At 39.7% G+C, this 26,887-nt stretch overlaps 1 protein-coding gene across 1 annotated transcript in view; it reads right to left on the reverse strand.

The window, feature by feature from the left end:
- The window catches only part of PRTG (protogenin), a 75,878-nt gene that overhangs the window by 28,610 nt on the left and 20,381 nt on the right, over window positions 1–26,887 (reverse strand). Inside the window, 9 exon segments of the mRNA XM_030228521.2 lie at window positions 7,323–7,511; window positions 8,363–8,668; window positions 9,626–9,790; window positions 13,652–13,899; window positions 14,505–14,664; window positions 15,242–15,400; window positions 16,507–16,644; window positions 16,939–17,072; window positions 18,028–18,172. Coding sequence (XP_030084381.2) covers window positions 7,323–7,511; window positions 8,363–8,668; window positions 9,626–9,790; window positions 13,652–13,899; window positions 14,505–14,664; window positions 15,242–15,400; window positions 16,507–16,644; window positions 16,939–17,072; window positions 18,028–18,172 — 1,644 coding nt within the window.

Genomic DNA, 26,887 nt, shown 5'->3' on the forward strand with positions numbered 1-26,887 from the left:
AAAATGTAGAGGACAAATCTTCTTAAGAACAAAAATTAAAGTGAAAATGTGCAATAATGATACAAATCTGCAATATTGCACAATGCAAAACAAATAATGGCAGAACTGCACAGGAAGGAAGGCATTACAGCTTTTTACAGATGTGTCACTTGAACTGCACAGAAGGTATGAGGCATTAGCAGCTGACAGTTAACTGGCTACTCCCCAGCAAATCTGCTCAGAACAAGCTGATATTTATCTGGGATTCCCACTCAGAGCTTAAATAAAGCTTTGCCCAAGACACAGTCGATGCAATGGAAGCCAGGCTGACAAGCTCCAACAAAGGGCCACAGACTTCAACACCAGCTTCAGTTTTGCCCAGTAAGTATTCAATTTACAGCCCTGATGAATCAATTTCACCTAAGCAGAGCAGTGTAGTATTTTCCTTCCCTAAGGAAGGCATGAACCCAGTGGGTGAGTCTGGGACCAGGGTCTGCTCACCTCCTGCCAGTGTGTTTGCACTGTGCAGCCTCCTCTACTCCCCCAGTACAGCCCAGCTGCACACAGACCAACAGGACACCAGCAGAAATGCCACACAGGACAGATTTGATGCCTTCCCTGCCTCTGGCACTCAGTCTGGTCTTCCACAAGCATGGATGGTAAATCTGAGCCTAAAGGGATCTCTCTGCTACAAACAGATCTGGAGAAATTGCTAGCACTGCAGGAAACAAAACATGATGCAGCAGTTTGTAAATCACAACAAAACACAAACCCAGTTTGATCTCTGCATGCATTTACAGCCTGTAAAATGCAGTATGGTTCTTATATAAAAGAGGTAAAAGCTTATCAAAGGAGCATTTGCTTTGATATCTTACAGGTAAAAAAGTCACAGGGTAATAAAGCTCCCTCCATTCTCTCTTCTAATCTATAATCTAACTTTCAAAACCTGAAAGGAAAAAAGAACAGGAAAAAATGATATGCAGATATGCCATGTCTGCATTTGGAAGACAGACTCATTTAGAGTGGTGACAGGTCTGTCTTTCATGACTGGAGCAAGGAATGTGTGTCTCTTGTTTATTGAGGTGCCACAGAAGCACTATCATAGCAGGACTAGGCAAGAGCTTGGGTTTGCTAAGTACAAATATACATTATCTGCCATGGCTGGGGAAAAGAAAGGGGTCACAGTTAGCTGATTTTAAACATACCCAGTTTACTTCCAGGGCTTTTGGTTTTATTCCTGTGCAATTTGACCAATTCCTCCTCCCCTCTCAGCAAATCCCTTATGTTTTAGCTGATAAGTAGTAGTAGCAAGGCTGTTACACACAATCAGGAGAATTGACAGATAAGAGGTTTAGTTTAAGGATGTAATCAGCAGGAGTAAACACTAGACTGACCCAGCTGTAAACAGTGGAAATAAATGATAATATTTGTCCTGGTCACCTACTGAGCTATTACACACTTTCTACTATGTAACAATGTAAATATAATGACCACAGTATATACAGCAGGCAGTGCAATCATCTGGTTTTCCAAGCAAGAAAACTGAGCTTTTAGTTGATCTTTTTTAAGACCTAAAGCAATTTCTGATTATTTTTTAAACAGAGCTGTCTTTTTGCTCAAATCAGCAGTTCACTAACTGTGGATGTCTGATCTGATGTAAAATACCTCAAGCAAAAAAAGTACATCTGCTATACTAAATTATATTTTCTTTATGCCATTTGAGAACAGTTAACAATGAGGGAATGGGGAAAAAGAGTATTTCTCAAGAAAAACCTGTGTTTCTTTCACATCACTTCATGATACTGTAGAAATGCCTGGAATTTGTATGGGAATTCCAAACTAAATTTCCACAGTAACTGCCATATACACATTTTTCAGTATTCCAGAACTGTCAGATAGATACAAGCATGTGAGACTACATTTTGACTCCAACAAAACACGGGATAAAACTGAAATTATAGCCCAGCTTTCAGAAATGACTGCATTAACACATGAAATGCACTTAGTACTCCTTCTCAATACTTCAGCATTTGCAATTCTTAAGAAAGATAGCATCAACACTGTCAGAGATGCCATTAAGTTCTTAAAACTTACATTTTCCAGCACATTCATTTGCAACATGGTGCAAATGAAACTGCTGTGTGCTATCTCACCACCCTATCAGCTGCTTTATGAAACTTTAAAGCACTTTAACAGGATCATTACAAGAGAAGCTTGGGTGATGTGCAGCAGGCAGCTTAATTGGAGGAATTCTTTGCAGTGACTCTTCTTACACACCCTTATTCAATTTCTATAGACTGTTCAATGACCTTGTCATCTTTGCTGCCCTGGACTAAAGCTTAGCTACAGTCATTGCTGTAACACAATATAAATAGATCCCAGGGAAATTAAACAACTGAAGGCCAAGTCTCTGGGGGAATCCTAAGTGTAGTAGGTAGCTGGCTAATTCTTCAGCAGAAGCTCCCTCTCCAAAGGGGAGTGCCATGCAGGGTCACAAAATGTGCCTTTGTGTCATTCAGACTTTGACAAATTCTTCACTTGGAAACATTGTCCAAGTCAAGGAACACTGGGAAATGCTCTTTGCTTTATTTCTCCGCTCCGGCAGAACACAGAAGAGCTTTCAGACAGGGAAGCTTTTCTGATTAAGACCAAACTTTTTGGAGTGCATCACACACATGAGTCTGACAGAATCTAGAGTTTTTTTTCCAAAAGTACTAGACTGGGGCACGGGAAAATGCCAATGGGTAATGTAAAACCAGGGTAACAGGAGAAGTGCCAGGGCTATTATGCACCTCATGTTAAACAGTTCTGATGACCCCATCAGCACAGGAGAAGCTTTCCCAGAGAGAAAGCTTGCATTGCATAGCCTCCAAGCCTCTCAGGAATCATAAACCAACATATTAATTTGATGGTTTATTTTATAACACACTCCATACACTCCATTTCATGGCCATCCAAGACTTGGCAGCTGCTGCCAAGTGTCCCTGCAGCCCCAGGCCCAGGAGAGCAGCAATGCTCCCAGCACAGGACATGCACCCACAGGCTGTCCTGGGGAGGGAGGGGCCCTCTCAGGGAAAGGCCAAGGAGCTCTGGGCTCCCAGCACAAGGCATTTTCACCAAAGCAAACAGACTCTGTGTGAGAGGTGTTACTCCGATATCATCATCCAGCAAAAAGCAAAAGAGCACCTACAGAACATGTGCACATCTCTGCCAGGACCTCCTGGCCTCAGGGTTTTGGGTGCATTTACTGGGACCCTACATCTGCCTTGTCACCCAAGTGCAACTTCCTGACACCCTCATGGAACTGCCAGCACCAGGGTGGCACAGATCCCACACAGCAGCCAGGGAAGAATCAATTAGCAGAGTGAATTCTTGCTTTCCTCCCTCCCTCCAACTGTAGAAGGCTTGGAGGCTAAAGGCACACCAACATCACCAGTGGCATCCATTTAATTAATTACAGCATGATAAGGACTGAACAATGAAGTTCAGTAATTAAGATTTCCAGGCAGCTTGAAAAACAGTTCTTGTGTCACAGCATCAGAATTGATCACACTTTCTTGAATTTGCTAACCAAGAAGTTGATTTTGATTTTATCCTCCCAGATAAATATACATTAAGATATCCTCCCAGCTTCAGATGGGTTCTTCTGAGTCACTGCCATCCTTGCACAGGCTCCACTTCCCTACCAGTGATCCAGCTGCAGACCCAGTGAGCTCTGACAGGCAAACACCCACTCAGTCCAGCAGGGATACCAACTTCATGGAGTCACAGATGCACATGCACATGATTTAAATACTCTCTAAAAATAATAATCTGAACACACTTAATGTGGGAGCTGAGCTTCTCTGGACACTGTCTTTGTTTTAACTTTCAAGTTTTGCAAACCCCTCTCCAGAAGGTTCTCCAACAAACTCTTCCACCAGCAAAACTCACTTCAGCTTCTGAACTCACATCCTGAACCATTACCTGGTACCAGCAGACTTACCAAGCCTCACAATGAAAGACTCTCTGTGAGGGAAAAATTTCTAGACCAGGAGGAAGCAATGGAGGAATTAAAAATAGAGGCAAAAATGCATGGTATGCACCCAAGGGTCTGCTCCTGTGGCACATCCAAGTAATAATGGAATTTTACACTGGACTAGGAAATGGCCTGCTATTGAAAAATAAATGCAAAGACCTTTAACATAAACAAATGTCTGTGTGAAACTGTGGATATTTATTTTGAGAATAAATGATCAGATCATTTAATTCTATTTACATGGTGGCTATCATGTAAATAATCCAGTTTAAAACCACACAGAAATAACTGGTAGACCTACACTGGAGAAAGAGAGGCCACGTCTCAGAACACAAGGTAGGAACCAACAAGAGACTAAAAATATGCAGCACAATATTCATATTGCTACACTCCATGTTTAATCATTGTCATCTATTTCACACTAACATGGCTGATTCTGCTTCATCTATCATAATTATACTTCCATCAAGAGGCCTCCTGTAGACATTTGCAATCATTTACAGCAGTTATATCAAAGCTACCCACAACCAAGCAATCAGCAGTGCTTGCAATAACAATGCTAATGTTCTCTCTGGTTAGAGACTACCATTTTGTGATGCACTCTGACTGCCACAGGGTAACTGAAATGTCTTCAATACACATATCTGGCACAACTGGCATTTGTACCAACATCTGCAGAAAGTTCCATGGACAGATGTATTGACATGCTCCAAATGTCACTGGAAGTCTATCTGCAGTTTATTAACTATGCAAAAGAACAGGGAATGTAGGACAGCTGTAGGTCATGACAAAGACATGAAGGGGGAATGTTTGGAAGCCATTTAGATTCAGTGGCAACAGATAATGCATGAGAAACTGCTTCTTCTTTGCCACTGGGAAGCACCTAGGACTGTGAACATATTTTTTCAAATTATGAACAACCCTTCCTTTTGACCATATTATCCAACATATATTACACCAAAAGTCTTAACACACACCTTTCCCCTTCAAGTTTCACACTTGCAGTATTCTAATTCCTGTAGCTCATAATGAAGACATTTATTTTAAAGACTCTGTCAATAAATCAGTAGTTTAGGGTCCTCAGGAGAGGCAAATGGATGACAGAACATCAGTCCTCAAAGTCTCTGTCCAGTTCATGAAAAATCAGTTTACCATAGACACAAACCCCAGTGTGGTGGCTTGCCTTGTTACACTTCAAATTCTACCAGGTAGGACCACTTCCTAATAACTAATAATTTTAATTTTTAAATGCATAAATAAATAAATGTACTGGTCCAAATTACTTAAATTATTCACAAGAAATATTAAGATGAACAAATCACCTGCTTAATGTCTGGATGTGGCTACAGTCTTTGTGGATTTATGTACTGCATATGATTCTACCTGCTATAACCACCAGGTGTGCCAGGGCAGAAGATTGGCTGTATACTGCTTTCTAAGAAATCATTTGGCATGCACAAGTATTTCAAGCAGGCAGTTTGGCAAAGGGCAATCAGACAGGCACTATCACTATGAGAAGTCTCTGTGAGTTTTCCAAGCTGCAGTGTAAGGAATCACCTTAGCAGTGGAAAATCATGACCTAATCAATTTTCCTGAGCTGAGTCTTTTGTAGCTGTAGTGATGAATGCCTTTTACTGTAAATGCTATAAAACAAACAAACAAACAAAAAAAAAAAAAAAAAAAAAACCCAGCAAAGAAACTTAGGAAAATTCATATTTGATATATACTTCAAATAACTCAATACGTCCCATTAAAAAAAACCAAAACAAACAACTACTCTTCAGTGAAACCAGCTTGCAGCAGCACAAATTATGTAGATGTGAAAAATATAAATTACAGTAACCAGAGTATATGGAAAGGATCATGTTTTGGGCACCATATTTAGATACTGAGAATTATGATAAAGAATAAACACTGAACACACCACATGCATCATGACTGAATGGTTAACTCAAGCACATGAATTCTTCCTTTGCAATTCAGTCAACTGTGACCATGTGAAATTTGTAATTTCCAAACTCACATTTCTTTCATTTTCCCATCTGTCTACATGCCTAATAGAAAGAAAATCCAACAAAACCACACAGATAATATACATTTTAATATAATTCTGTAAAGTAATATTTTCATCTGAAGACTATTAGTCTACTGAGAAACCATATCATGTAGATCACATTGTTAATAAGTTTGCATGTGTTTGAAATTACAGCTTTTAATTGCATAATAAGTAAAAGATTTATGCATTTCTGTCCTAGGACACACAGACACCACATCCTTTCTGTGCTCTCAGAGGTGCTCTTTTGTCTCACAGCTCTGTTAAACAGTCGGCCACTGCCAGATGCTCTGGCTGGAAATGGTCACAGATGGTCAGTTGTCCAGTTAACAGACCAGAATACTCCTCTCAAATCTCCCCTAAAATTGTATCTCAGCTGTATGCAGCAGATGAGAATATCTGAGCATTGTCAGGAAGGCATTTGACCTAGATAAGACTGCAGGTCAACTTTGATAACTTAGTCAAGATTAATTCTCCACAATACCACCAAGTAAACTATCTCAACACATTTCAAAGAGCAAGTGTCACATCCTATATTACTTTTGCTGATTATGGGATAGATTACATCTTTTGATGAAAGAAACTCTCAGTTCTACATGAAAACAAAGTACCTTCTACCTTGGGATGATCCCAACACATCTGTACTAATACACATTGCAAGAGGAGGAAAGGGAGTCAGATGATCAGAGGAAGGACTCCAGTGGTACTCAGCAAGCTCTGTGCTCAGTCCTGCAAATATTTACCAGTACTCCTTAAAAATATTAACAGGATTATAACATGCACAAGAGCTACTTGCTTCTATGTTGAACAAGCAGTGCTTGTCATGCAGTATACCTGTGACAAAGGCCATGAGTAAGACAGAAATAGGCTAAAAATAGCAGAGAAAAATCTTTGGTGTTTTGAATTAATCTTTCACTGTTCCTAGATCAGGCATAAACACCAAAAATATTAAAAACCTGCATGTTAAAGTGAACATTAAAAAGACATGTCATTTACTAGTAGTATTTACCAACTAAGTTCTGTATCTTGTGATAAGTAATTGGGCATCCTTCCAGCTTACACAAGATTTACAAGATCTGGTTATCTAAGTGCTGTGCAACACAAATTGTGTGAGAGGATTATTCCCTCAGCAGCCTACCACAAGATTGCAAAGCTTATTGCTGGGGAAAGAGGTGGCCAAACCTAACTCTGCTGCCTTACAGCTCTAGTGATATAAGCTCTCTGAGGTGCCACTGTCTTCCAAAAGAGTTGGGAAGTATTTTGTACACTCACCCAAACCACTGACAGTATATTCCAGGTCACTGGCATCCAGCAGAATGGGTCCATTCTCCTGCTGCCCCTCTTCCTTGTAGTAGAGTTTGTAGCCCTGGACAGCTGCGGGGTCCTGGGCGTCCTGCTGCCACTGCACGGCGATGGTCGTGCAGTTCATGGGCTCCAAACGCAGCTCGGGAGACTTCGGGGCTGGGGTTGGACACAAACAGACAGAAAATAGTCCTGCATTCTAGAAAAAGCTGCTTTTCAGGCAAAAATAGCAATGTCCATCAGTCCAAACTTCACTCCAGACTTTGATTCTATCTCATCTGTGTAGTCATGTAATTATTTCTTTCTTGTGGTATCTGACTCCCTATAACCTAAATCTAACCGCTTAATTTAGAATGCAACAGAATAGAAACAGCTTTTAATTCTGCATCATAATAAATAAATAAATAAATTTATGAGGTAGTTCTTTTTAAGCAAAAATTAAAACATTCCAAAGATAATTACAAAGTTACTTCCTGCTCTAAAGCAAGCCAGAGCAAATATGATTAACAATACCATCACACTTCATCAAGTGTTAATAATTCACTATAGCAGTCAAAACTCAATTAAATCCAAAGCAGAAGGATGTGAACTACAGCTAAGGAATAAAGTTAAAAATTCAAATCTGCATAGGTTTCAAGCTATTTGTGCGAAGCTGAATGTTCTTCTGCATGATATTACTAAATTATAATAAAATCCAAAGCTCAGTTATAACAAATTAGACTTCACATATCAAGTCAATTTGCATATACAAAAGATGCATGCATTTTTTTATAATGCAGACATACATGAATCAACTCAGATCCTTTATTAGAACATTACACTCCTAACGTGCAGCGTTGCAGTTTGCAGAAATGCATTTTACACTGAACAAAACGGCACAGGGAACTCTAGCTCATGTTTGTGAGCTGCTCAGATGCTTTACCTTCTAGCCTCATTTCCTTCGGTTCTGTGCAATCTGAATTAAGAAGAAAACTTAGAAATCCAGCAAGGCCAAAGCCCTGCGTGCTTACCTCTGACGCTGGTAGCTTTGGGGGTGCGGTGCGAGGTCCACAAGGACGCCTCTCCCCAGCCCACCCTGGTGGCCGCGGTGATGCGCACCAGGTAGAGGCTGTCGGGCCGCAGCCCCTCCAGCAGGTGCTGGTCGGCAGTGCCCGGCAGCTCCAGCACCTGCACCTTGCTCTCCGTGCTCAGCCGGAAGGACACACGGTACAGCACCACCTGGCCCCTCCTGTACTTGGCAGGAATTGGCAGCCAGGAGATGAGAATATCTGTAGGACTCCTGCTCGTCAAACTGATTTCAGGAGCTCTCAAGGGAACTAAAAAGGCAAAGACAAAGCTTTTGAGCTCAGGGAAAAGACAGAAATTTCTTGTCTGATACCTCAGTCTACATTGAGATGCCAGTAATGTAAAACGAAATAATCCAACAAGTTCTGTAGATTCTTATTTAAGGATAATTTGACACTTCTCACACTTCTCACCTGCAGCATGCAGAACAGCTTAAGCAAACTTTTTTTCTGTAAGGCCTTCCATAGTTTCTTCTCTCACTGCTGCCAGCAGTAATCAAAGGCAATCAGCACCTGACTGGTCTGACACACAGCCTGCCAAGGTTAGATGCAGCAGCTCCAACCCAGGGCCCAGAGTAGCAGTCAAACACTTGGTGCATGCTTTCCTCCACTTACCATGTAATGAGGGCTCTGATAAAGAGACTGGCAGACAACCAGAAATGGCAGTGTTCCATACTGCCAAAGCTTAACCCTGTCAGAATTTATTAATCAGATCTAATGATCTACACTAAACAGTGAGTTGTTGCCATGATGTTCAAATTAATTAAATCATTGTGCAGAAATTAGTCAGCAGGGTCTTTAACAAAATTCTGATTCTACTAAAAAAGGCACATAGACACAAAAAAACCCAAAACAACAGGTTAATTTTTTTTTTTAAATCCTAAAAAAATTGACAGTAGCCTAAATCCTAGGGTACTATCAAATTCTCATCATGAAATCTTAAAGATCTAGAATAGTTACTATTAGTCACTATTATAGTGACTTTTTGAAATGTCTTTCAGCACAGAAAGAGACTCTGTGTAATACACACTGTTACTCTGCCAGAATGTTATTTTATTCTCATTCCTTTCATGAGCTGCTGTCTTGCACTGTGGTATCCTGAAGTCTCACTGGTACCAACAGAAATTCAAGACCCTCAAGAACTGCTACCAGGGGACTGCACAGCTTGACTCAGTGCAGATAAGAACATTCACCAAAATAACCTCTTACCATCTTCAAGGGTGTGCTGAGTCACATGATCTGACATCTGACTGGCTCCCAAAGGCATGTAAGCTACAATATAGAAGGTGTAGTTGCTGGCTGGCTCCAAGTCATCAATGATGTAATGGGTTGTGTCATTTCCAATCACCACTTGGTACTCTTCATTATTTAAACCTGGTAGAAAACAAGGGTTAGACAAACAAAGGTTGCTGAAAATCCTGGAACATCACAGTCTCTTGGCTTTAAGATCTTATGAAGTTAATTTCATGTTCTTCCCCAGCCTGCCTCTATTTTTTCAACCCTGTTCAGCAAAAGCTCTTTTATGCACAGGAGTAACTGTGTCTTGCTGCAGTATAGGTTGTGGTGTTTCAGGATTTTCCTCAATAACGGATGCTGAATGCAACTCTAAACCCTATTTAGCATTAGTCACAACAAACTGTGCTCACTGTACAGTAACACAACAGACAAGCTCTAATAGCCTTATCATTCATACCCAGCTTCTAAATCTATTTGTTTAGAGTCAGGGGTTTTTTTGCAAAACCTATTTACAGAGCCTTTCTATAGCAGACTGTGAGGAATGTGAGGGCTCCACTCCATCAAAAACAAAACAAACACCCTCCTGCCCCCCAGAAGAAACTAACAAAAAGAATTTATTCAGCAAAAGGATCTCATTTTAGCCCTGCAACTGCTATTACATTTGATTGACACATTTTTTATTTTAATTTGGAGAAAGGCCAATAAGAACAGACCAGAATAATCTTCAAAAATGTTTGGCTCCTTAGCAAGTTGTTAAAAAAGACAAAAAAAAAAGAAAAAAGAAAAAAATTGTCAGCAATTCACACTAAAATATGCACAGCAATGCATGCAGCAGTCCTTGTCTTTGTTGGGCTTTATTCCTATAGAGGAAGGCTATAAAGTGGACCAAGTGTGGTGAAAGCTGCTGTGTTAAGGAACAATTCACACCAAGTGCATGTCAACTTAATCAAAACTCTGTAAGAGCCAGCTCCTCCTCTTCACAACTGAATTTATAAACAAAACCAAAGGCAAATTCCACCATTAAGTTTTCCCACATTTATGAATTAACTTGATAGCATTTTAATTAGACAAGATTACGAGCATCTCACAACAGACTAGTTAATGACTTGTTAATTAGGAATTTCAAGACACGATTTCTGACCTGCTAAACAAGATCCTTGAGCTCAAATTAAAAGGACTTGTTCTCTCATTGAATGGATTGCTGGGCCTCATGCAGAGGCCCTAATGAAACAGCCATAATAGAGAACAAGGCTTGCCTTCCACCACAATCAGTGTCCCCTTTGTGCCTTCTCTAAATCACTAACAAGGAATTAACACACTCCAACATGCACGCTCATCAGACCCTTATTCTTCTTGCTACTATGACCCCAATTTGAATGTAAAATATTCTGCTAAAAGAAACAAAAAACAAACACACAAAACCCACACCTGTTAGTTTTTTCAAGTAGCTTGATTAAACACTAACTTTTTTTTATATAGGGAAGAGAACCTGAACTTGTTTTTACAGTGAAACATCAGAATATGTGAGTTGTGAAATGTAACAATAAGTGATGGCATCTTTTCTATTCAAAGCTCCTACCACACTGTGATGTCTATATAAAAACCTCTTTAAAACTCTTTAAATTGCATACAATTCATGCATTATCCAGTTTTGCTTTCTGTTTAAAGTTTATGGAATCATAAACATCAGTACAACTTTGGAGACTTGGCAAGCACTGCTTGCCTTTGGCAATACTATGTTCTTTCCTCACACTTGCAAAGGAGGTTCCTAACTAAAAAAAGAGAGCAATACATCCATAACTTTTTTGTTTATACATTTATGTTCATAAGAAGCTTCAAGGAAAGATAAAACCTTTTCAGGTCAGATGTATCTGTGAAAATTTTTAACCTTCATTATGGTCAGAAACAGGGTGAAAGACAAGCTGAAAGGAATAATGAAAGCAATACACTAATACATAATATTTACATTAATAGATAATTATCTAGACTTCTTAGAGAGTAAATAAGACATAGACAATGTCAACAGTCTATGTTAGAACTGACCTGGTACAGTGTGAATCTCATAAAAATATTTTCCTTAATATTTAATTTTCATTTCTTTAAATGTAGTTATTTCTAAATTCACATTAGAGAGATGGTTGATGTAATAATTTTTCACAAAGGCATTTTCTAGACTTTCAATAATGCCTCTAATATGAGAGCAAGATCCTCAGAAAGGTTTACAGACTACCACTCTATCACTCAGAAAATTATTATTTTTACAGAAGTGCAGTCCACTAGCCCTTGAAGTTCAACATTTTTCTATAACATAAGACAAAAGCAATGTTTAAGTTCTGATGCAAATTTCTGATAGTGTGCAACCACGTTACAAAATTAAAAATGCATGCAGATCACCTACATTTTGAATCCCACCACTGCAATTACTCCTCTTTACACAGCCCTCTCCACTCTCCTTGTGTGGATTTTTTCACTAATGTGAAAGGATGCACAACAACACCACATTAAATAAAGTAAATACCGCAAGACAGTCAGGAAATATGAAAAAAATGGGTATTTGGGAAAGTACGTTCAAATAAATCAGAGGTTTCTGTTTGACTGCTTGCTTTTGTTTGAAGTTGTTTTGTTTTTACACCAAAACAAACTATAATCTCATTTCACACAATATAACCTTTGGGTAAGCAAGCAAATAAGGCAGGGACTGCAAAATTATTTTGCAAAAAACATACTCCAGAAGATATCTGTGCAAGATTATTCCTGCACAAACTTCCCTAAGGACACTTTCCCAGTTTTCTTTGAAGTTATCTGGTCCCTGCTCTCCACAATTATCCAGATAAATTATCCAGTGTGACTGGGTTCATATTAGCTCTAAGAGGGGATTGGGAGCACAATACCTCAGTGACTGAAAGAGTAGGGGGTAATTTCCCACACCTCTTCTCATTATCTTTTAAAACTCTTTCCCTTCCTTCCTTCCTTCAGACAAAATTCTCCTGTGTCCTGAAATATCCCACTTGCAAAAGCAAATGTGGCTATTCCTGCATCAGCATTGGAGTAATTAAGCTGTCCTTCCTGTCCTCTGCTTAGCAGATGGCAGGCTGGTATTGCACACAGAGCTGAGCATCTGCAGCCCTGTCCTTGCTTAAACCACTTACTGAATAGCAATGGAGACAGAAATCACTCCGAGAAAACAGGGCTGCAGTGCACCTTGCTTAAGCCATGCACCAACAATTTTTCAAGTCATTAAGCCATCACCTTCTGCTTTTGAAAAAATGGCTGTTTCCTACCACCTTAAATTACCTTAACTCATAGCAATTGCATAATACTAAGGGATTTTAAAATTACTCATTTTTATTCCAACTACCCATTCTATCCATACAGGAACTTGTATATTATTTCAGAGACTTGGATAAGCCCCTCATGGCCATCCAGCATTTGAATAGACTTTTGTCATTACAGGAGACCAAAGGGTGAGAGAAGAGTCTATTTTACCATTTGGCCAATATTCCTTTAAAGAGAAGGTAGTGAAGGCAAAGTATCAACTATTCTACTCCAAAATATATGAAAGCCAGTAAGGTCACAAGAATTTGGGGATCTAGACAAAAGGGCAGTCTGTGGTGAGAAGTTCAGCTCTGTAAGCCTCCAGGACTCTGCAGCATGCTCTGTTCTTCCCTGCCATGCACACAATGAAGAGGATAAGCAGCTGAGGACAGAGAGAATGCAGAGGGCACTATGGAGGGCCCAGGTTCCAAGGTCCTGTCCTAACTTCACAATCTGCCCACTGGAGCCATCAGACACAGGTAGGTTGGAAGAACACTCAGTCCCACAAAAGAGATGATGTGGGCAAAGCACTTTTCCCCCTGTTGATGACAGTATACATTTATATGCTGGAATGCTCTGATGCAGCCCTGAGTATGAACCATTCACATCTGACAGTCTTTGCAAGGACATTCAAGCTCTTGTCACATTCAAATCATTAGATGGTGTTAAAATCAAACTGCTTACCTTCAGCTTTCATGTAATGCACAGAGTATGCAATCACTTTGTCTGAATTGTACAGTGGCCTCTCCCAGGCCAGCAGGATTGCTGAGCTGGACATGGTTTCAGCGTGGACATTGTAAGGTGCACTGGGCCTGTCCTCTGACATTACCACTGTGAGCCTGGCCCTGGAGAGAATGGAGCCCTGGCTGTTCTCAGCCATGCACTGATAAATGGCATCATCTTCAGGAATGATCTGGTTAATCACCAATTTACTGCATCCAAAAGGAAGAAAAAGAGATGGAAAAGAAGCTCACATCTTGGATAAACTTAGCTCCATATAAGCAAAACAAGTTATGTTTGCCTCTGCTTCCTACATTTAGTCTAACTGACTTGCATGTAACAAATTCTTCCATTAGAAAAGGATGCTCAGCAGTGAAATTTAGACCCCTGAAGCGTTCTGCAAAACCTGCCATGTTTCTGTTTGCGCCGATAAAGCCAGGCACAGGGAAAACAAAACGGCACATCTATTCCCTCCCGGCAAAAAGCAGACCCCAAAGCTTGTAATTCTTTAACCAACTCTTAAATATAAACTGCTCCTTAACAGAAGTAGTAGCAAGATTCTGCTACTCTGTAAATCTAAAGTAACTCTGTGGTGGAACTCTTCAGTTCAGTCCTGCCCTCCCTCCCTGCCAGGTAAGGCACTTACCACAAGCCTTACTGATTTTAGATGTTGGTTAATGGGCATCCATCGCTAGATTTAATGTCACATTTGAGGTTGACTTGAGCTCTATCTTGATTGTCTGCAGCTAGCTACTGCAATGTCATCTTTTGGTAGCACATCACTAGCACAGCTCTCCTACAGCAATTGCAATCTTACCTGTTGTACATTTTTATTCTACCATTGGAGTGTATTCTCCTTCCATTTTTCAACCACGAAATTTTGGGGGTAGGATTTCCTTCTGCTTGACAAGCAAAACGAGCAGTACCAGCTCTAGGCCTTGTTAAGCTTTCTGGCCATTCCACAAATGAAGGTGGAGCTACAGATAAGTTACAAGAGGAAAAGATAGTTTAAAAAATCAAGCCCCTACAAATGCCAAGACAGTCATAACAGTAACAATTAGTTTTCCAAATAAAAATGTCTCTCCTCAAGCCACTCAAACACACATATACACAAACAGAAAGCACATTCCTTGTAAACAAAGCACATTTGTTTAAAGATACCCTATCTGCACAGATATTATTCTTGTTCCTCCATTTATGAATACAAACAAATCAAACTCCAGAATATGACATACTGTTCTCTCATACATGTTACATATTTCTACTGGGTTACAGGGTCCTTTTCTGTGTGGAAAGCCTGTCTTCCCAGAGCAAACATTGCACCTGGGTATCTCCAAGTGCTAATTCACAACTCAAATCTGGAGTATCTGACACTTCTCATCTAAGTCAACAGAGAGAAGAACGCAGGCACAGCTCTGTGATCTGTTCAATCTCTGCAGCCTCCCTACAGCCCTTGGCACACGATGTTTGAGATAAAACATCAGCCCAGCACCCAGCAGAGCCCAGAAGGACAGACACAGGGTGCCCCAGCCCTGCAGAGGGAAGCGGGCTCACCCAGCACGGTGAGGGTGGCCATGGCCACGGTGAAGTTGCGCGTGCCGGGGATGGTGGCGCGGCAGACGTAGACCCCGGCGTGCTGCACCCGCACGTCCGAGATCAGCAGGTTCCCGTTCCCCAGCACCCGCGTGTGGAACACATCGATGGACCTGTGGTCTGTGGGAGAGAGCACAAGTGGGTTACAAGGCTGTTCATCTAAATAACTTCACTAAACTGGGCTGTCTAGGCAGTGATGGTTTAGATTAGAGTATAAAAGTCAAAAAATGCAAAGGAAATCACGGCTGAACTTTCTGAGGTTTCCACTTTGCATTTACTTTCCTCTTCACTAGCTACCTGACCATTCAGATGGTTGGGCCTCACCACTTCTTAAGTGGTATATATGTGGAATTCACCATCTCAGTTGAAGTTAGCCTCCCATCTGCCTAGCACTATGATTCAGTTCATCCCTACCACCATCGACATCATCTTTACAGAGATCAACCATCTCCTAAATTATGCTGCAGATAAAACTAACACATTTGAGTACCATGTACTTCCTCCTATTTTCACACCAACTGCTCTATGGCTATAATGTGAATGCTCTTCCTACTTGTTTGTCTGTAAGAGCCACTGAATCAACCAGGAAAGATACATTTATTTCTTACACTTTGAGAAATAGAAATGAAGGAAAAATTTTCATGGTTTGCTTCTACACGTACAGTCCTGACTTCCACATTTAGGTACATGTTGGAATGAAAACAGAAAGTAGTTTTCATGAAAAAAATGTGATGCACTGCTCAATGTTAATATTCTTACTGCATTCCCTCTTCTCCCCTTCCAGGCTGACTGTCCTGGGTTTGTCTTTTCATAGTCCAAATGGCCCATTAGCATAAGGTGCAAATCACATTCTCATAGGGCTTCTAAAAAGAAGAGTGAAAGGAACTCCTACAGGTCTGTTTCACGGATGCAGCCATCCCAACCTGCCCCCACCACCAGTTCTACTCCAGTCACCACCCTGCCTGTCCCTGTGCCCACCCTGTGCCCAGGGCAGTGCAGGTTAACAGTATAAGCAGGGAGTCCAAAGCTTCAGAAAACCTCGGGGCTTTTTGACAGCATTACTGAAGCATTGAACTGAAAGTGTTTCACTCATCCTACCTTAACCTACTAATGGCTACCTACTGCACAAAGCCTCAGAACAGAAATCTAATTGCTCAAATCCTTTCTTTCCAGTTTTACTTCCTCTGCACAGGCTGAAGGTGGCATGCTGTAATTTTAAGACCTACCTAACCGGCTCCATGAGATGATTGGCTTTGGATTCCCTGTGGCTACACACTCCAGGATGACAGTTTGATGAAGAGATGCTGTAATGTTTTGAGGACCAGCTATTATAGATGGCTTGTGAAATGGCTTCAAGTCTGAGGCTTTGTAGAGATAAAAAAAAAAAAAAGATAAAAAGCATAGTTGAACAAAAACTCAATTAAATATTAAATAAACCATTTTCTTTTCAGGGATGCAGAGACTTACATTTACACCAAAGCTTTATTTCAGTAACAGGGGAAACTTACATTGAACAATATTTTAGCACAAGATAAAAGCAAGCAAAATCATTTGGACAAGTGGTTCACCTCCAGCTTTTCAAGGCTTTTAAGAGTTTTTGCTACACTGTAATAAAAAGAAGATGGTGCCACTGAAAAGAAATCTCAGGTGGTAAATACCTGGAATAACACTCAGCACTGCCTCGGTGCTCTTCCGTCTATTGGCTGCGGTTGTGGCCACGCATCGGTAATTGCCAGCATCCTTCTGCTCAACACCATAGATCTGAAGCACTCCTGTAGGCAGGGCAGTTATCCTGTCACCAAAACCAAAAATAAGAAATGTAGATAAACATTCAGCCAGTGAACAGAGTCGTGGAATTAACTCCTTGATTTACAAACAGCCATTGCTACACTGACCCGGGAACAGCAGGCTGGAGACTCAAAAACATTCCCAATACATGACTCACCTTCCTGCCTTTCTGAACTACAGGCAAAATTCCCCTCAGCACCACAATGAGAACAGAGGAATTTACTTTCAGCAAGCAGATCTTTCTCACCCTCAGAATCAACCACCCCAGCCTTCTTTAGCCTGCTACTACATTCATAGTAGCAGGCTAAAGCAGTCATCTTCAGGTGGGCTGATTTTTTACAGCAGTTTCTGATACATGGGCATAACTGGTGTACAGTTCCCAGAAACCCACCTAGGGCTTCAGTTTTTAGTTGCTCTTTTTTTCCTTCCTTTTCATGCAGGGTATCTTAGACACCTTCAAATGGAGTTACAAGTCAAAAAGCACAGGAGTCTGTTCAATGAACACAAACTGGGCATGGAAAAGAATCTAGCAGAAAGCAAATTGCATTCTTCAAATTAATCAGTTTATGAGAAAACCCCCTTGCATAGAATTTCCTTGGTTTCATGTGTTTTAACTCAATTTTCTATAGATATAATTTTCTACTGTCCCTCTAAAGAAAAACAAGTTCAGTATCAATTCTTCAGTGAAATGCTCCTGAGGATGACTTGCATACAAAATTCACCCATAAGAATTTAAAGATCAGTGACTGCTGTGCAGATAACAGTGGGTGACTCTGGTCTGCATTCATAACACCTATTTTAAAATTCATTAGCAACATATCTATGACCAGGTATTTCAATAGTTGACATGAAACCTTTTTAACATAATGGCATTGCAAGTATCCAGATTTTCTTCTTGTAGCAAGATCCAAATGATAGCAAAGAGTAAAATACACTCTAAAATGTGCCACCCTACATACCTGTCCATGACTAAGGGTAAGGTTGTTCTATTCACTTCCCATGTCACAGTGGCAGGAGGGTTTGCTGTTACTTTACAGGAAAATCGAGCTACTCCACCTTCTTGGACTTCAGTTGAAAGTGGCTGGACTTCAAATGCAGAAATGGCTAAAAACAAGAGAACATCAATTTTAAGGGACTAAAGTGAGAAAAAACTCCTGGTTAAATCAAACTCTAGTTCATAGATCAGCTTGTAAAAATATCCAGAAATACTTCACATAGCCCTTTTATTTCTGTATGCAAAGAAAAATGGATCTAACTGCCTTGTCAACTTAGCTCAATAGCCTGTTTTCACTGGTTGAAGGTTTACTTAAAATAACTTTGCTTTAACCTAATGAAGTAAAAAATTGTTTCAATGAAAATAAATATGACACACTCAAATAGAATTAAGCATACTAATTGACTGGCATGCAGCTGGAAACCATATCAATTATTAGACTAACAAAGTTCAAGTCAATTCAGCTAGTTTGGGACAGCCTGAAAAAATTTGACTGCAATAGGGGATTTCCAAAATAACTTTTGGTTTCTGACTCATTTTAATAAAACAAAGCTTGCAAAGTTGTACAAGTTCATGTGTGGTAAGAAAAATAAATCAAAATCAAAAAAAGATCACAAAAGTTTAAGCAGGTGAGAACAGTTTTATCCCAACAGTCTGAGCAGTCATCAAGAGCAGAGCATCAATGTCATTTTGACCATCTACAATTTGAGGATTTCACAATATTGAGCCAACTGAAGCTGCAGATCAATAGATACTCTGCAGCTAATAGCTAAGAAATTGATCAGTTGTTGGATTTTCTCACTCAAAAACAAGGGAAAGTAATACAAAACCTGATAATTAATTGCTTATTTACTGCTACTTACAGAAGAACTAACAGAACAATTCTTCAGAAGCAACTCCTTTTGGAAACTCAAATAATTTCACACGATTCCACCCCCTGTAACTGCAGAGGGAACAACCTCTGTAAACCTAATGGTACTTCTTTAATGTATTTAAAAAATCAGTTTCCAATTAAATTTCTACTCCTGTATAAATTATACAGAAACATGGTTGCAATAGAAAAACCAACACTAAAAAGTTACCCGTCTCTTAATATTCAAGTTCTGTGGTTAAATAATTTCTCTATTTTGTTTATTACTGGAGGTTTTTCATCCTATTGACTCCAAGACATCCTCAAAAATGCCATGGAGGATACAGACAGCACTGATGTACACCAGGCATTCCACTAAGTGCTCCCCCTTCCCATCATTTTAATGGTACAGCAGAGCATTGAGACATTAATATTGGGGTGTGAAGGAAACATGAACTCACCTGGTTGCTTCCCCCCACCATGCACAAATTAACTCCTAGCACAGGCCTAACTACAGAGCTGACAGATTCCTATTACTCACATGCATATTTCACTTTCCAGGTGTGAATAAATGCTCTTTTCTGGCACTGCATTCCTGTAGCTGCACCAGCACTGCAGGAATGAGTGTTCCTAATCACACCAGCAAAGTGTTGCATGATCAGACCTCCCAAAGCCTGTGGATAACAAGGGTATACAGATCCACCTTGTACAGCAAAACCAGCCAAAAGCAGCTGCAGGCACATGCTGCAAACACTGTGGCCAATGTAAACTAGGTCTGGCACCTGGAATGTGGCTCAGCCCCCCAGACACAGGGAGCAGAGACACCCCTGGTACCCACTGCCATGGCCAACCCTGTGCTTCTGGCAGCAGGCCTACACAGCCCCAGCCACTCTTGGAGGCTGCTCCCTCCCCACCTTCCCTGCAGACAGCACTGTCCTCTCTCACCAGCTGAACCAAGCTCTACTCTTTGCTCTTACACTTTTTAGCAGTACCAGGATCAAGAGCACATAAAAACCCCCACAACATGCATAAAGGTGTTACAACAGAACTTTCACATTTAAAGCCTGTTGGGGAGACACTAAAGCAGTTTTAGCCTTAACAGGTTTTCTTTTGATTGCAAAGGAATCATCAGAAGTAAAAAAGAGACTTCCACCACAAAATAGAGAGGTGGGGGAAGAGAAGAAGAAACGGGAATAAAAGGAATGCAAGCTTGTCTTACTTACTTCCCTTCTTCTCCCTACACAAATGTGTGTTCACCTGGATTCAGAATTATATTCCCTATTGCCATTCCTAACAGATTTTCTTTCCTAACAGAAAATGCTTTCCGTTCTTCATTTATTTACTGAAAGTATGATGCAGCAAATTAGACAAGTCTGCTCACATTTCAAAATAGCATCTCTAGGAATGTAATAAAGGCATAAATGATATGAACAATCCAAACCAATGCAATGTGAGTTTCAGAGCCATTCTGTAGCACAGCTGCATCTCAGCCAGCGGCATTAAAAAGGATCATGGCAACAAAGCAGAAAGGGAATCACACAGGCTTACTGAAGCAAAGCTCTTTCACAGCTTTGAAAGTTCCCATTGGAACTATAAATTACCTAGAATTTTCTTATATTGGTACAGTAACTTAAAGAGATGCAGTGAGACAAATGATACACAATATAGGTTTTCATTTATGTATATAAAAATAATTATTTACTTCCATGCACTCAGTACATTACAGCTGTAGATTAAAGACAGAAGTGACACTCTGGAGAACTGCAAAGCAAATTTTGAGGGCAATTAGTGTTTCACAGACCACAAAATGCCATCACAACAGCAGGCAAGAACAGGTTCTACACTGTAGAGAAAGTCCAGTGCAAGTTGTTAATTGAAGCTGATATGCAAAGAACATGTTTCCACCTGAGCAGGAACAATGTATTTCCCCTGAAAATTCATCTTTAAAGACAGCAAGTGTCACAACTATGAAGAACTGCACAAAATCTTCAAAAAATCTTATTAATGCTACTAAATGGAGTTTTTAGAATCAAAAAATCCCCGCTTACCTCTTATCTAAGTTCATATACTGTTTATCAGTTCAGCTCAATACTTGCTCCCTCTGTATCTTTCTTTACATACATCTCTGGTTTCTTCTTAATTCTGACTTTATTTGTTCCAGTAAAATCTGTTTTTACAAGTCTATTGCTGTCTCGTGAAATCTGACCTCTTTGTAACAGGCTTGTTTTCCTGGCAAGCACTGATTCCAGCTCAGAGCCCAAGAACAAGTCATTAAAGCAGCACTGTTAAGAGGCCAGAGCCCTATAAAATGGATAAGAAACAAAGTCTCAAGAGACATACCCTGCTCCCAAAAACAACCCTGCAATGCAATAAATGTAAGTGCCTTTTTATTTGAGTTTCCCCCCCACTTCTCCAGTCTATTTAATCATTTTGTTCCCAGATTTATAGCTAAAAGAAAATGATTAATGCTACTCTGAGAAGCTGATGCTCTCACCCTTTTTAACTTGCAAGATATCAAACAGAAGCAGAAGACAATAACTAGAAACTGTATTTACTTGCATAAATTCCTGAAATTTATGTGATAGGAGCGTGTTTGTACAGTTACTTCTGAGAATGAAGATGTTTACTGGGCAGAACTGTGTGATTTATGCCACCAATGTTATCTATGTAGAGAGAAATCAGACTTCAGTTCAGGTATGAGTTCCTTCATTTACCATTGTGGCAAATATCCACAGGTTCAAAACCCAAACGATGCTTTCTGTGACATGCTGATGAAGTCATGGGGAACTGCTGCTGATGCACATGGATTGACTCTCCTGGATGGGCCATCCTGCATCATGTAAAAAGTCTCTGTGTACCTAAGCAATTCTACAGATTTAACTATTAAGGTATGAAGAAGTCAAACTTAAGGAACTCATGCCTCAGACCTTTTGTTTGTCTGTATGCAGCAGCAGCCCTTCACTGACTTTAATTATGGAAAGAAAAAGACCAAACAAGCCAGCAAAAAAGAAGCACAACACCCACTTCATTCCCTCCTGAAATGAAGTCCTGAAGCTTGCTGCAACACCAATCCAGTGACCTGCCTCAATTACACACTGCACTTTCTACTTCCACACTTCTTGCCATTATGAACTCATTTCCTGAATGAGCTTTCCTAAGAGGCAAAAGAAATTCCAGCAACCTACATGTTGATCACTATTTCATCACAGCTGACTCTAGCCCAAGACTGGACTAGAACTGTGAAATAAAAAGCCTGTAAGAATGAAAGATAAACCCAGAACTGAAACAGTAGCACAGTTTTCAACTAACCAGAATGCCCCAAACATTGAGAAGCTGCAGCACCTGCTGGTGATAATTTAGTGTTTCTGAAGAGATAATGGTCACTCACAGAGATGAACTGCTCAGGTGGAAAGGACAAAAGTGCATAATGCAATTTGTACAAGGCATCTGTTAATGCTATTGAGAATTTCACAATAGCCCTAACCCTTCAAGTGAAACCAAGAATCTTCCCATTTTTTCAAAACTCTCTGGTGAAGAGATTTCATTTGAGAAAAATAAACTGGTATGTTAAAGAGAAGCTATGGCTTTTCCCAAAGAAATAAATTTCAGGGAAGCCCATGACAGCTCTTGTCTTCTTGATCCAGTTTTTGTTATGCACCCTCTCTGAAACAGTGTTGAAAAATCCAACAAATATACATGTCCATTTTATTTTAACACCAAAGCCAATTTGCACATATTTTCTTGGAGTTTTTGAGTTTTCTCTGTTCTTGTAGGAATGAGGCTTAGAAGAGATTATGAAAGCCATTCTGCCATGCCTCTTGGCTATATAAGCACATATTCCCAATGATTTGCTGCTGAAATGGCACACTTTGGTCTGAATCTGGTTTTGGAATGAACTTTATATGAGTATATACTGACAGATCCAGACACTTGGCAAGACTGCAGACACAGAGCCCTTCTCCTTATTTTTGAACAAGCATGTGGAGTACACAGAGCTGGGCTGTCATCAAGTGATAAAATGGGTGAATCTTCCCTGAGTTGCCCAAGAGATGCTAGCAAAACTTTAGTTTTTTGAAGTCCAAGTTCTGCTTATTACATACAGTTCAGAAGTGAATGTCACACAAATACAGCAATATGGGTAAAGATTTTCATAACTGTAAGTGAAAAGGGACTACTGTGAAAGGGCATCCTGTATTTGCTACCACAAGTAGAGTGATCACTTACACTCACCCTTTAAAACTTTAATCAAGTGTTGTTTGACCTAGAATTACTATTTTTAAAATGTGAGGCATAAAAATAAGAGATTTCAGGAGAAAAAGAACCTGACCTGTAAGGAAAGATTAAAAGAGCTGAGATCTGATTAGCTCTGGAATCTCAAAAGAGAAGTGATAGTGTTACTGATTAATGAGAGTCTTTGCTCGCTGTTTCCCCTAATACTTCTTTGTATATTTGTAAGACCAGAAAAAGCAAGAAGAGGTTTTAGCTCCAGCATGGGAAGTTCAGGTGAGGTTGCTGAATGGAAATGCATTGGCATGGAGCAGGCAAACTAGGGAGGCAACTGCATTTGCAGAGACTTTATCTCACTCATTGTCTGCACATCTCACTCCTCTAATGGCCATTATTTAAGGCAAACAACTGAGCTGAGCTGAGCTGGAACTGAGCTCCATCTGAAAGAGGAAGTGATATCATCCAGAACACATTTGGCCCTTTCAGGCACAAAGGAAAAGTGTCAGTCCATTCTGACTGTTATAAAACACTGTAATTCAAACAACATACTGGTAATGGCATTCTTATAAGTTACCAGAGGTTTAAAATGCAAAGTGTGGCTTTTTCACTAAAGTCAGCTGTTACTTTTGATTTCTGCCAGAATGATTGGAAAAATAAGCTGAACTAAACCACACTTTTTCTATAACCTCCCATTTTAAAGAGACAGTCTGAAATTGCATGTTTTTGTGCTACTATTGGCTAAAATTTTAATATACTTCGTTTTAATTAATAAGCAAACCATGCTGAAAGCCTAATACTTAAATGGAACAAAATTATTTGCTTTTAAAAAAATAATCAGAGGCGGCATTAAATAAATAAATAATTAGACAAATCATACAGCCTGCTGACATCACATGCCCACATGTTAAGAATTCAATGAAATTTCTGAAGAATGCTATATCAGGTGCTTAACTTTTTAGATGAGAATTTTCAAATTGTATTTTTCTTTCTCTGCATTAATAATCCCTGGCAGTAAATGCTATCACACATTGCTATGTTAATAAGTTGTGCTAGCCTAACAAAAAGCAACTGATAGTAATAAAACAACTAAACAATTATTCCCTCCTCCAACCAAAAATCTAAAACCAGGGAGAGGATGGTAGTGTTCATAGGCCTTTTCTCAGATATAACTTAAAGCTCTCAGGATGGTTGTTCTCTCACTTGACTGCTGAGAAACACCTGTAGGAGGGGAAAAGGGGAGGAGAATAATGACCCATCTTGTTCCAAGCCCTGTGAAGCTGCAGGAGAGGAGAGCAGAACACTGCACATTATCCTTATCCAATGCACAGGGAAGTCTTGATTACAGACTGAGTCTCCAACACCAGGACCTACAGATTTTAATGTCCTTGAATTAACCCAGGCCCCACCACACCTTCAGTCCCTTTCCAACTCCAACTGCTTTTCCTTACACTTCAAACATGCTTTTCCAGACAATTTCACTTCCAAAGGTAGGACACATTTTAAAGGATTAGTGAACCAGTTCACCACAGTTTTAAAATCCATCCGTGTGTGTGTGTATGTACAGAATAACTGCAATAGTTAGAAAAACCAGAGTCTTCAAGCTATCTCACTTCACCTCACTGATATCTTGGGAAAAGCTTTGCTAGAATGGCACCTTGTACCCTCTAATCCCAAATTAAACTAAATCCTTTTAATGTGCAACAAGGAGATTGCTGCTATTAATCCCTGGATTTTAATGAGGTACTAACACTAAAGGGTTAGACATGACTTTAAAATCGGTATGCACACAAATTGCCTGGAAATGTGGTCATCCTGCTAAAGGGCATTTATTTTACCTTGCCGGTTTGTTTCCCAGCTTCCTATTTTAGCTTTAATTCCTGTCTGTCCTTTGTTCTTTGAAGCTGCTTACTACAAGCTCACTCTTAGAAAGAAAGCAGGACAGACAGACCTAAGACAACATGACAGAAACACTTCGGTTTGCCACTACTATGACACATAATTTCTCAATATGAAAAAGAAAATAACATTCCTGGGAAATCTAGAGGTTGCACATAAAGAGTGTGGGGGAAATGACACCCAAATCAGATATTATGTAACAGAAGAGAAATATTTGAAGGAAGAAAGAAAAATAGGAGAGAGACCAAATTAAGAAGCAGCCTTGAATTACTGATATCAAATCTGAGGAAGAAAATCCTTCCCTTTATTATGCAAACTGTAGCAGCAATTTTAAGGATGATGATTTAGAATTGCATTGAAAAAAGAGTCCAGACTCAAACTATTACCTCACAATTAAATAACAGGGAGGTTAAGTGAGACTGAAACTGCCACATTGATTTGACACTATCAATAATTGATATGGGAAACTTAATAACCTCTCCATCCCACAATTGTTTTAACCATTTGCCATTTAGAATTTCCTAGCAGGCATTTTAACATTTCAGAGAAGGTAGCTCAGAATACAGCTTGCACAGAACACAATGATATTGTACAGCAAACATTCTGATGCTCTGGAAAACCCTGCAGAGTGGGAAATTACAGAACTGCATTTTTATGAGCTGCTAGCTTACCACTACAACTTGGGCTCCTGAAAATAAAAATAAAATAAAAATAAAAAATAAAAATAATAAAAATAATAAAAATAAAAAATAAAAATAAAAATAAAAATAAAAATAAAAATAAAAATAATAATAATAATAATAATAATAATTTGATTTTTTTAAGGCCCAAATATTGCAAAAAGCTAACAAGATTAGAAACCCTATTTCTACAGCATGAAAGACACAAGCACAGAAATATGAGCCAGGTTTGGCCATGAAAATTGACATTCTGAAAATTGACATTCCCTTCAGACAAAACTGATCCTTCACACCATGTGCTCCTCACGTTTCAGTTCACAGAACAGTACTGCTGGATCTAAGAAGCAAATTTTTCTGAGGCATTAGCCTGCAAAACCCTTTCAAAATCACTGAGTTTCTGAGTTTTGGAGGGATCAGAAAATGCTCTGCACATAGGGGTAATTAAAGGAAACTTTCACTGATAAATACCAAGAAGATCCCAGGATGAGGTGATGAGTGAGGATTTGGGCCATCTGCCCCTTCTGCTATTCTCCATTCATTACTTCAGCTCTGGACAAATCTTCTCCAAGGCCCTGACTGCTCAGCTGAAGGCTGAACTCCTTTGCACAGCTGATTGCAGTTTGCCTCCAACACAGTGCCAGACAATTTGGGAAACTGCTCTTCTAAAACTTATGGTCACCTTCTTGTAAAAACAATTACTCCAAGCCTACCACATACTTATTTCCACACTAAACTAAACAGTGAGAGAGAAATGCAACAAAGAAAGCAATGGAAAAGGTAAGAAACAAAGATGTGTTCTCATTTTTCCATTCCTCCCTCATATTCTGGCCAACTTGTGCAGATATCTAAGAAGTGCAATGTTGAGAGTCAGTGATTGCCAATCTAAGATGCAGATCACCAGGAACTACTCTCCAATCTCTGACAAGGGAGAAAAGAAATCATCAGCCTCATATACAAAACCCACACTTATAAAATACAAAGCAAAACTGTTTCTTTGTGGATTAAAGTCTCTATACAGCCATGTCCAGTGTCTCTGCTTAAAAAACCAAAATTGTAAAATTGCCCATTCACAAACTACCCACTACTCTTCTGGTACTGAAGAATGCTATAATCTAAAGGCAATGAAATGGAGAAGCAAAGAGGTCAACAGCCTGAGCACCCTCGAACAAAAG

Source organism: Serinus canaria, chromosome 10 (assembly GCF_022539315.1).
Source record: "Serinus canaria isolate serCan28SL12 chromosome 10, serCan2020, whole genome shotgun sequence".
NCBI classification, from domain to species: domain Eukaryota; kingdom Metazoa; phylum Chordata; class Aves; order Passeriformes; family Fringillidae; genus Serinus; species Serinus canaria.